Source organism: Oncorhynchus nerka, linkage group LG11 (assembly GCF_034236695.1).
Source record: "Oncorhynchus nerka isolate Pitt River linkage group LG11, Oner_Uvic_2.0, whole genome shotgun sequence".
Taxonomy (NCBI): Eukaryota; Metazoa; Chordata; class Actinopteri; order Salmoniformes; family Salmonidae; genus Oncorhynchus; species Oncorhynchus nerka.
Window position 1 is genome coordinate 47,985,387 of NC_088406.1, and position 12,051 is coordinate 47,997,437.

A 12,051-nucleotide genomic window follows, 5' to 3' on the forward strand; every position below is an offset into this window, starting at 1 on the left:
CAATGTGTTTTTTTTATTTAACCCCAAAAAAATTAACCAAAAATAATCCCTCAATTCCAATGCATGGTGAATCTTCATTGCTGTCACAAATAAATATGTGAATAAAATATTTGACTACAAACACAGAATAATATTTGATGTTTAATAGTTTGATGTCAAGTCTTGATCTCCCTCTGTCCCTGCCTTCTCTTAATTTCCCATTTCTATGTAAATTCACTGCAATGTACCACAGCCAGCAAGGCTACAGAATCAAGGTTACAGCAGAGCCTCTGTAAAGAAATGTTTATGGATGGAGGACTGCAGCAAACATTGAGAACATGTAAAGATCAAATCCAGCCACACAAAAGGAGAAACATGGAGTCCATGCCAATTACTAGCCCCATACTTCCCCTGTACACACACACACACACACACAACATCTCTCTCTTTGTTCCTTCCTTTCTTTGCCTTGTCCTCCAACCAACCAACACTCACTTGCTTTTCTTTTGCCATTTTTGTCAAATATATTGAAAGAATAGTTTTGTAACCGTTTCCACGTTGTATGATAAGGACATATTGTAGGTAACCTGTGAGACTTCAGAACAGAAACTCCTCTCATGTATCATCCTTACCGAGTAGGTTTACTCAGAACATTGTGTGACTTGCTTTGGTGCAAATCTACCCTCGTTCAAAATACGACTACAGTACATTTAACGATCATAAATAATTTGTGGTCCTTATCAAGTACATATCAAGTACTGTACTTATTAAGAAAAAAGCATCCCCCCCCCTCCTTACTCTCTGCCCAGCTGGCAGCTTTTCTCTAAAGTTGTAAGACAAAGGACAGTGAATGCGTGAATATGTTTCAATATGGGTGTTTATGTGAGAATGTATACTGTTAATACAGTACATAGTATACACATAGTTGTATGGAGAATTGTTTAGTGTGTATGTGTGCGTGCACGCTTGTGTGAATTTGGTGTGTGTGGGGGGGGGGGGGTCTAGTTGCTACGCATCGCTTCGACTCCCTTTCAGTACCCCTTGAATGCTGGAGCTGTGTTTCCATGGTAACACTGACCCCTGGGAGTAGATGCTTTTCACCAGGAGCCTCTTTATAACCACCGATTCACAGCTCGGAAACAAAGAGACAAAATACACTCTTTCTCTCTCCCTTTCTTTCCAGAAACTACTCTCTCTGTCAATGTTATAATGTTTGGTCGAAGGAGTAAAAACAACTCACTCTTATTTTTCCCCTATGCTACGCCATAAAGAAAATATCTTGAGTGTATCCCCCCTTTGTGCTTTTTCCCCCTTTTAACTAGCCCCCTCTATTTCAAGCTCGATTCACTCTTTTTCTCTGTCTGTCAGTTATTTCTAACATATATTCCCTATTTTCACTATTTGTTGGTTATCTTACGTCCTTCTCCATTGTTCCGGGCTATTTCAAGTTCTTATCTTGGTTATCTCTTTTCTTCCATTCCCTCGCCCAGTCCCTTCCTGCATTCAATTGATATCACACTTCTGTCATGTGGAGATACAATGTTAAAGCAGTGCGGTAACCATCTCTATGTCCTCTCTCTCTCTGCTCCTCTCCCCAGGCCAAGCTGATAGTACCAAACAGCACAGCAGGTCTGATCATTGGTAAAGGTGGAGCCACAGTCAAGGCCGTCATGGAGCAGTCGGGCGCCTGGGTGCAGCTCTCCCAAAAACCAGAGGGCATCAACCTGCAGGAGCGCGTGGTCACCATTAGCGGAGAGCCCGAGCAGAACCGTAAAGCCGTGGAGATCATCGTTCAGAAGATCCAAGAGGACCCCCAGAGCAGCAGCTGCCTCAACATCAGCTACTCCAACATCTCTGGCCCTGTGGCCAACTCCAACCCCACCGGCTCCCCCTACGCCAACTCGGCCGAGGTGAACCCCGCTGCTGCTGCTGCCGCCGCTGCCACAGCCTCCAGCCTCCTGGGTCAGGCCACCATGCAGAGTATGGGCGGCTTCCCCACCACCATGGGTCCCAGCTTCTCAGGCAACGACCTCTTGACCATCACCTCGGCCCTCAACACGTTAGCCAGCTACGGCTACAACACCAACTCCCTGGGCCTGGGGCTCAACCCCGCCGCAGCCTCAGGAGTCCTGGCCGCCGTAGCGGCTAGCGCTAACCCCGCTGCGGCTGCCGCTGCTAACCTCCTGGCGTCCTACGCCAGCGATGCCTCCACCAGCGCAAGCCACCAGGCCGCCTCCCTGGGAGGTTTCACCCTGGGCTCGTTGGCCGCGGCCACTGGGGCCACCAACGGCTACCTGAGCGCCTCGTCCCCGCTGATGGCACAATCCCTGATGGCCACTGAGAAGCAGATGCAGGAGGGGGCCAAGGACGTGGTGGAGATCGCTGTTCCCGAAAACCTGGTAGGAGCCATCTTGGGGAAAGGAGGGAAAACGCTAGTGGAGTACCAGGAGCTGACTGGAGCCCGGATCCAGATCTCCAAAAAGGGAGAGTTCATTCCCGGCACCCGGAACCGTAAAGTTACCATAACCGGCTCTCCGGCGTCAACGCAGGCAGCTCAGTATCTGATCAGCCAACGGATCACGTATGAGCAGGGTGTGCGCGCCACCAACCCACAGAAGGTGGGCTAGAAAATGAGAATGGAAAGGAAGAAAACGAGTGGGGGCTTGGGGAGGAATGCAAAGGGAGAGAGAAAGGGAGAGGAGAGCAAGAATGTTGGAAGGAATCGTCCACCCGTTTTTTGGTGTTTCAGTATTCAAAAAATGATGCGACGCAAAAATTTGCTCGGGGAGAGAGGAGAAAGTGTACCGCGGAAAACAAAGGAAAATAAGGTGTAAAATGTAAATACGGTTTTATTACTTAAGTCTTGATGTTTCGGGATTTTTTGTTTGTTTTGTTTTCTAGTTCATTTGTTTTCTGTTTGTTTGTGTATTCTCCGGACAGTGGTGAATGCGATTTTAAACTGGCATGCTGCCGCGCTGCAGTTTGGAGAAGGGGGGCGGTGGGGGTACTGGGGGCCGACCCCCATGGAATCAGCCCCTTCCCCACCCCCACCCCCATTCCTGTGTAGCTCACTGATGTTTTTCTTCAGATTTGCCTTCAATTTCAATTTTCCCCTTACCCTGCCCCCCACTTTTCGCCCTCCCCCTACAAGGGTCTGATAAGACTGCAAACCAGTGCTTGGTTAGAGATCTAAGGAAAATCCCTGTAGTTGATGACATACCCCTCCATGCCCCGATCCCTCGCCCCTCTCCCAGCCACCCCCACTCTGTTTTGAGCAAAGGAGGGGGAGAGATGTGCCCAAGGCTTCCACACATGGATTATCCTCGTACCCCTATAGCCTCGCGCCTTAGGTTCTGATTTAACCAGATGCATGCTATGCCACGCTCCATATTTATATATCCGGGATGCTTGTGTTTCGTATGTAGGACGAAGGCAGAGACGCATGGTGCATCTCATTGGGTCAGAATTCTAGCGTAGCGCAAGAGTACATATAGAGATCGGGGCATTTTTCTCAACACGGTTTGCAGTCTGATATTATGATTATTATTATTATGATTATTATCGATATCATCGTCATTATTTATGAATATGATTTCGCCCATAACATTAGGTCTTTTTTTTTTTTATTTTTTATCTGTAAATTCAGGTTGACATGAATGTAAAAGATTATTTTTGATTTGATTTGTTTCATTTAAGTGGATTTAATAACATGTCACATAGTGTAATATACAGTATGTCTTATTTAAGTCCAGTAAGAAATGGAGCATAAGCACCACTGCAGTGATGATGAAGAGTAAGGGTCAACTTTGATATCCAGCAAAGAGCAAGACAGTAAATATTCAATTTAAAACACACACACACACACACACACATGATGCCATTTCAGTGCTATAAAGGGATTATAACATATCTACATGGCAGATTACGGTGAAATCAAGCAGACTAGTCTCTACAGTATATACATAGATAGCGTCAAAATGAAAATGCCACTTGCACAACGGGCCCAAGAGCACCGTTCACATTCTGGTAGGGGCCGAAGCGCTCTAAAAACGCCAACCCAAAGTTGTTTCAATGTTGTCTGAGCTCAGAAGTCTCTCCCTCCGCTTTAGCCTGCATCCCTCAATATTGTGAAAAGCCAAAGTGTTGTTGGGACTGTAGGGCCATAGGCGTCTCCACTGAGATATCCAGCGAGCGCTGCTCTTCTGCCTGTGGCACTCTTAACAACACTCTGTCTAGACAGGCCAGGCGAGAGACCAGGAACAGGGGCACTTAGAACCTAGAGGTGGTGGCCCCGCCAGGATACGTACATACTACTGAGAAATACAAACACTGAAGATGAGAAAGTTGATCTCACTAGGGTCCATGCAGTTTGCCAGGCCTTGTCTTGTGGCGAGCAGAGGTATTGAACACAGTGCATATTTAGAAGTTGTTTTCCCCTAATACTTGCTCTTATCAAGCAGTGTTCAACTGTCCACAATGAATGGGGGGAAGGTAACGTGCTACGGTCTGTTGGGCGTTAACGACAGTTAAGTCTAATGGTTGTGGGTTATTCTGCTTTTGGCAAACTGCAGGGACCTCCCACTACACGTTCCATGCAATGGATACTGCCCACTAACCTATAAGCTGCTATGATTTTGTTTGTTTTTCTCTTGTTTTTGTTTTGTTTTTGCAATCAGAGTACACTGAAGTTGATCTTAATGCACTGTGAAGTGTGGGGATCGTTTTCTCTGCCCATGAGGTCAGGGTTGTGTTCTGTAGGGGAGCTTTGTCACAGGCGTGTGCGTTATTATGTCAGGGAAATGTACGCACATGGAATACCAGGCGACTAATCATATCTCATGAACAGAACTCTATTTGCAATACAGTATCAGTTCTCAGTTAGATATGCAAGACGAGGAAAGAGTATTCATGTTCCTAAACACCACGTTGAAACCGGGATCCTGGGTTGAGGCTTTGGATGCGCTTTGACTCAGTTTGGCAATGAAAGTCATGTGGTTGTAGAAACAGTCTCTAATTATAGGATGGGATTGGGGGGGGGGGGGGGGGTGGCAAGTGTGCATGTTCAGCTTTTGCTATTCAAAGACAACAATAGTTGGAGGTATGTGGAGTTTTATCCCAATTTTGACAGGGTTGCTCTAATCGTCCGACTTCCCTTTTTATATTTGCTGTTTTCACAAACAGTTGAAATTGATATATTCTGTTAGCCAACTGAAAATGGCCGGCTAACCTAAAATGTGATGACTTCTAAAATGCCAAAGGAGGAGGGGGGGCACATTTTGCTCGACCCTAAACAATCTAACGTGGTCTGGTAAGGGAACCTATCTCCCCAATTGGACATTTAGACACTGTAATGTAAAGGCAATCTATCCAATGGTGGGCTCTCACTAGTATTCGCCATTGGAACGTTTTCTCTATTGTCTATTGGAGCGACAGTGAAGCGCGTATCTCGACAGATTGGTAAGGAGTCTTCTTTATTCCCATCTAATACCATCCACTTTCCTCACCCCCCCAACCCTTGTACCGCCGTGCACCCCATTCTTACACATCAACCCAGAGCCCCCCCTCTCACATCTCTCCATGGGTGATAGTGTCTGGTGTTGCGATGCATGTCTGCTTGCCCTTCCAGACCACAACTACTCCAAAACAATGACTCTCTGAGTCTCCTAGTGCTTTGAGGGTAGAGAGGACAGCGTCCCCTTGATTGTAGAGCTGAGCATGAGAGACTAGTTAGTGACCATTTTGCCAGCAGCAGTGAGAACAAATTAGTAGGTGACAGTGGAAGTAGGAAAGAGAACCTGCAACCAGGCAACTAAGAGAGAAAGATACCAGCTGACTTAATTCTGTCAATCCAATGGCCAGTGGCTTGAAACCATATTTTATATTTTATGTTATTGACAGGAGTGAAAGCACTTTGCTACATTTGGAATGCATGGGCAGATACATACAGTACATTCATAAACACATTCACATAGATTGCGAGTAGAATAAGGGAAATACTGCTTGTTGAAGTCATGAAGAAATGACAGAGATTACTGGATATAAGCGATACTAAAACTGTGACAAATCAATGTGAACGATATCAAATAGAACAATATCAAATACCTGTCGTTGGAGATCACGAGAAGGTGCCAACAAAGTTCGTCAAAGGATGGCTTTGTTATCTTTTTTATCGAATTCAACAAAATTACCCCATGATGATGGGGTTTTAGGGCGTCCATTTTTGTTTGGTTTGTAATTTAGGGGATGTAGATAAAATGTGATGAGTACTGGAAGCAATATACGTAGTAGCATGTTGTCCTTGTATTGTCTTTTTATTCTGTCTGTTGTCAAAGCTTTGGATTTACCTCGATGTTAAATAGATTTACCTAATTACAACTTTTTTAATTTGTGAAATTGCTGCTATTTAATAAGTGATGTACTAAAAATAAAGTTAAAACATATCTGATTGGTCATTTAGCAGGATGTTGTAGTTCCCAGAGGTGTACTAAATGCTATACATGCTGATAAGATAATAATTACTGTAAAAACAAACTCAACAAATAAACCTGTGCCAAAATAGATCTTTAAAGACTGAAACGGGAAATGCGCGTGATTTAAAAAAACATTACATGAAAGGAATCTTACTTTTATAAGAAAAATAATGTGAAAAGTGCCAAACGAACCATATTTATAATTGTAAATAGAAGGGAATGGTACAAGATACTTTTTTGTGTGTGAGTAAAATCAATAAAAAAAATAAAAAATAAGCTTTTTAGTTAAACCTTTTAATGCCCTCTTTACTACTATGTGACATAAAATAAGGGATTGTGAAGGAAGGGAGCCATCTTGTTAGCCAGTAATCCAAATTTCCTTGAATTCTACAGTACTTAGACTCCTGGGCCAGAAGAATCAACGTATAGATAGATTAGCATGGTTAATGATACACATGATATTAACATTCTTAATACAGCCTTTTATAGTTCTGAAAATGTATTTTGTGGAGATAGATGTTATCTTTTTTTGCACGTCTATATTGCATGATATCAAAGTGAAACGTGGACAAAAAAAATGTAAGAAACAAAAATTGTACAAAAAAAAATTAGGCGGTGTGTTTTGTTCATTTTGAAGACAAATCTTTGCATGCCAACAATGGTAAAGCAATTTAATTTTCCTTGACACATTTTCAAACGTGTCTTGTTTTCACTAAACACATGCAGGGACATCATCCAGTAGAGCAAGGCCACAGTGTAATTAGATTGTATGACTGGATGAGTATTTTGTGAGAACATTGTCTAGGCATCTAAACATTCTTAGAGAGATAGGAACAAACTTTTGATCAAACATGAAACAATTCGGGGTTTTTTTTTTTGTTGGTTGTGCTTCTTTTACTAAAACTGCATTATTTAATTCCGGATCACATTTTATGCTTTTTACCATAGATACCGAGATATTGTCCATGAATGTACTCACCTCTGCATAAGTTTGCATATCACTCTTCGATCATGACTTCAGGGCTTGAGTGTCCATGTGTTTTGTGTGAATAACTAACATCAGGTAAGGCCAGATCTGGCCCTAGTGTCATTCTAACCATCTGTTTACCCTTCCGGCTCCCTCTGAGCTTGATCTCTTGTCTTGATGTAAATATGCACTTTATATTTCTCATTTAGACAGAGTTCTCATTTAAACCCCCATCTCCTGAAAGGAAACAGTATTTTGAAGTATCAAGCTAGGCTGTGTGTAGGCACCATGTTTTTTCACGCTCTGTTGCTGCTCGGCTTTTGTATTTCTCAATCCCCCGGGTCTCTCTCCAGAATTTGGGACATGGTGTGTTTTACTCTCTATTCGGTGAATTTGGTCTCATTACATGATTACACTTTCTACAACAAAAGGTTATAGGGAGAGAGAGAAAAGGACAAATATTGCCAATATTCCCCATGTTGTCCATTTCCCAACTGTCATTCAGTATCACCATTAGACAACTGAGTGGTGTCGGCATGCTCAAAAAGGGATTGTAAATAACAAAAGCTGGTCAGCCACAAGAAAACATAGCTTTTCCTCATTTAACACAGGATCTTGCCTTTTGTATATTTCTCAAGCGTTCAATGATCTAGATTAGTGTCAAAAAGGGACACTCAGTTTAAACTATAACCAAATTGACATCCCTGTTCCTAGCGATGCCTCAGTTGCAATAGAATGTCAGCATGTATAGCTGTATAGCTCTGTAGAGTAAGCTGAGATGGGGGTTTGTGCAATAGAGTAGTACCTTGCTGTGCATGTGCTATTGTCTGGCTCTCGTGTCTGTGTGTCTGCAGTAGGTCAGCATCATGGTGTCGTCTCCATGTCGCTGGGTGAACAGATCTGTTTTGTGATGTGCAGAGGAATGCAAACGTATGGTTCACCTGCTACAGGTGACATCATTTATTTTCAGTGGGTGTGTGGCTACTAGTGCTCAACTCCAAAACCTCACAATGCCCCAACCCCCGCCCTCCTCGCTCTCACCCGCACCCACCACCCGTAGCCAGACATTCACGGAACCCAGGGTCCCACTCTTGAGCTTGTACCCCATCGAAGCACCAGCAATTTTAAACTGCATTTGTCATATCACTGTTCAGTTCCTCTTTATTGTTTTCCTGTTTTTTATTTGTACTATGCTCTCTAACCTAGACCAATTATAACAAAATGCCATTCATGTGTACCCTGTTTACTCCCCCTTTTCTCCTTTTTGCACTTTCACTGCCCCTCCTTTTCCAACCACTCCCCCACACTTCTGCTCCGATCCCGCCACACCACCAACCCCCCCCCCCCCACCTCCTCCTCGAGTTTCTCCCGAGTGCCAAACAAAAACAGTACCATTCCAAACTTTTTTGAGTTTTCTTGTATGTTGGACATCCATTGGACGCACCCATGAAGCCAGCATGTTCCTCCATAACATGATGTCAGTCATGACGCCTCAACATTACCCAAAAGAAACAGATCAAAAAACCCCTGAGCTAAAAGCAGACCTGGATTAACCCGGTAAAGGCTGGCTACCTCTCATAAACTGCTTTTCCTAATTCTCTATCATCTCTTCAACCTCCAGGACATCATTGATTGTGTGCCATAGTGTTGGGGGCACTTGTCACTCTCCTCACCCCCCAAGTCTCTCCATTTGATTTTCGATGGGAAAAAAAAAAAAAAAAATCCATTTCTAATGACAATTTTTTTTCTTTTAACATTTAACCACACTCAGAATGGTGTGAGGAGTGTAATCGTCAGCTGCGCAGCCATCCTCTGTCTTCTGAACTTTGAACTTTTCACCCCTCATGAACTTTATTGACCTTCTTCCTCCCCTTCTATGTTCATCAAACTGTTTGGACTTAAATCTCCATTCCATCACCAAACCTATTTGAGACTGTGCAATTCTAGTTGAAATTATTTGATTTTTTTTGTTTGTTTCTTATCAGTGGGGCAATTCACCGAGATAAAGAATGAAAAATCATCCACAAAAGAAATACAGACAAAAAAAAAACACACAAAAAAACTGTTTCTCCACTATTTCATTTTTCTCTCATTGTAAATATTTTTGTCAGATTTTGTTGAGCTGTAAAGAGAGGCGTGTTCAACAGAATGGGGCCGGCAGCATAAAATCCACTTCGTGGAAAGAGGAAAAGAAAGGTGCACCTCATACATCTACTCGTTTGTTCTGCTACAGTAGCTTGTGGTCTTGACATTGGTGTGACCTGCTGTATTTCTTGTTGTTTATCGCTCCACTTAGATAAAATGATATAAAAAACGTAAAAGATCATTCAGTTCTGGAGCTGATAGAATTGTTTACATTTGCTACCGTAGTTGTATTCGTTGGTGGTTTTGTTCCGCTTAAGAGTGAGTCGTAGTTATTGTAATGCTTTGTAGTGTAAGAAGATATCAATGTGGAGAACTTGCTGGACTCAGCACCTTACACTAAATGTGGGACACACAAGACTAGGGGGGGGAAAAAATGTGTCGCTCCCAAACCACAAAAAGGAAGTTGAGGCCTCTTTAGTGCAATAGAGTTACTGCGGTTTACATGATAGAAGTGATATAGTTTAGAACTAGGATTATGTTAATTAGGCATATTGTAGGTGGGCGTTGGTGAATGTAAATGCCAACATGACAAAGGTGCCCGTAGTGCCAACTGAGACATATCTCTCTCAGTGAGTTTAGTAGAGTTAAACTGACTGAAAGTATTCATTTGACACAGCTAGACTGGACTGACCATATCATTGCTTAGCTTTGGGCTCCACTCACAAAGTTTTATGCTGCCAGCCTCATTTTCTGATAACACTTCATGAGCTATTTATTTTCAACCTATAATATACTATTAATAAATTACAAGACAACAAGAAAAAGGGAATGACTGGAAAGGTGAATTATTGTTTTGTTTTTTTAGCATTTTAGTGGTTGCTTTTAACACCATTCATTAACTGACTTAAAGAGTATTGAATATTTAATGTAATTGTAGCATTGTGTTTGTAAAAAAAAAAAGGAAAAAAAAGTAGTGAGTTGTGTTTATTGACTTGTGGATTACCAGTGAAGTCGGCAATCTAGTGCTAATATATATTTCATCTTTTTTTAAGGATTATTCTTTTCCGACAGCAACAACAGTCATTATAAATGTTCATTTTAGCATCACCTGTCTTCTGTTGTCTTATTCTTCACCTCCCACTACACTCAGTCTCATCCAAGTAACACATTGCAAGTTTGTGCCTGAAACCATGTGCTCGGTCTGGGGGCGGGGCCATATGGTATGAGCGACGTGTGTGTGTGTGTGTGTGTGTGTGTGTGTGTGTGTGTGTGTGTGTGTGTGTGTGTGTGTGTGGTGAGTGAGTGAGTGGGTGAGTGAGTGAGTGAGTGAGTGAGTGAGTGAGTGAGTGAGTGAATGGAAAGGCTGCTAGCTCAGCCTTGGTGGGTGGGTGTTCTGTCCAATGTCCACCAAAGCTAAAACCTGGAGGGCTTCCATTCACCAATGGAATCCCCTGACGTTATAGCTGGAACTTCATCATGTGACCTGAGCCGACTCTATCGTTCATAACCCTCCCACCCAACCACTCTCCACCACTACCCTATCCCTGAGTCATCCCTTACCACACGTCATCACCATGTGATGTTCTCCATCGATAACATACTACTCGACCAGATCCACATTAACATGTCTCTTCCATGTTTCCAAAAGGAGCGCGTTGCCAGTCAACCTGCTTCCCACATGATACTCAACCATCCTCTCTAGCTGCCGGGGCCAGGCCCATCAGAAAACGATTTGTCTCAAAACAAGAGGATAGAGAGAAATAGTGATGCTCAGGGTGTCTCCTTGATCTACCTTTATATCCCGCATTCTGCGGTTGTCCCACTTTATTCTGCCCTAATGATTTCTATGGAGCCCAAAGACGACGATGATTTCCATGTTCATGTAATGGTTGCTTAGCAATTATTCTGAGGGATGATGTGCACCTACTTAGAGGAGCGTGCACATACTGTATTGTTTACAACCTAAATGAGACCAACGCTGTTGAAAAAGAATGTGTAGGACAAAAACTAATTCCGTATTGCTAAATGATGACATTTCAACCACAATTTCTGTGACATGAGTTAATGTAATTATGAGTCATTGCATGGTACTATTTTTTTGCAATGAAAATATATTTTTTGGAACTGTCAGAATGGATGGTACATTGTCAAATTCGTGCAACATTTAGACGCTAATAATAAAACAAACGTTGGTGTCCGTGTTAATGTCACCATGAGGAGAGGTTTTGGACCAATGAATGCCAAAATGTTGTAAAGGTTTTGTTCATTTGTACATGGTAATAATGGGTCAAATAAACCATTGAAGCTAATTGTCAGGTAGACATTAGTCTTACTAATTAATTCATCAAGGCCCACACATTGGTTTACCATGTTAATACTCAAAGAGGTGCTTGGAAATCAGTTGATATTGGACCGAATACAGTTATTAATATAATCAAACTCCAAAAGAGGTAAGTTAAACACCCCTACTCATGTAATACAATGTGCACCTGATATTGTGGTGTTTCACAAACACACGTTTACCCCAGGCAGAAAGTATATTTCAAGAGG

At 42.6% G+C, this 12,051-nt stretch overlaps 1 protein-coding gene across 2 annotated transcripts in view; it reads left to right on the forward strand.

Annotated features, from left to right (window-relative positions):
* Window positions 1–10,608, forward strand: part of LOC115137033 (RNA-binding protein Nova-1-like) — a 54,829-nt gene extending 44,221 nt beyond the window's left edge. For both annotated transcript variants that reach the window (XM_029673029.2, XM_029673028.2), the window contains one exon: window positions 1,578–10,608. In XM_029673029.2, the coding sequence (XP_029528889.1) occupies window positions 1,578–2,606 (1,029 nt within the window). In that variant the 3' untranslated portion in view covers window positions 2,607–10,608. The remainder of the gene's footprint in view (window positions 1–1,577) is intronic.
* The last annotated feature ends 1,443 nt before the right edge of the window (window positions 10,609–12,051 follow it).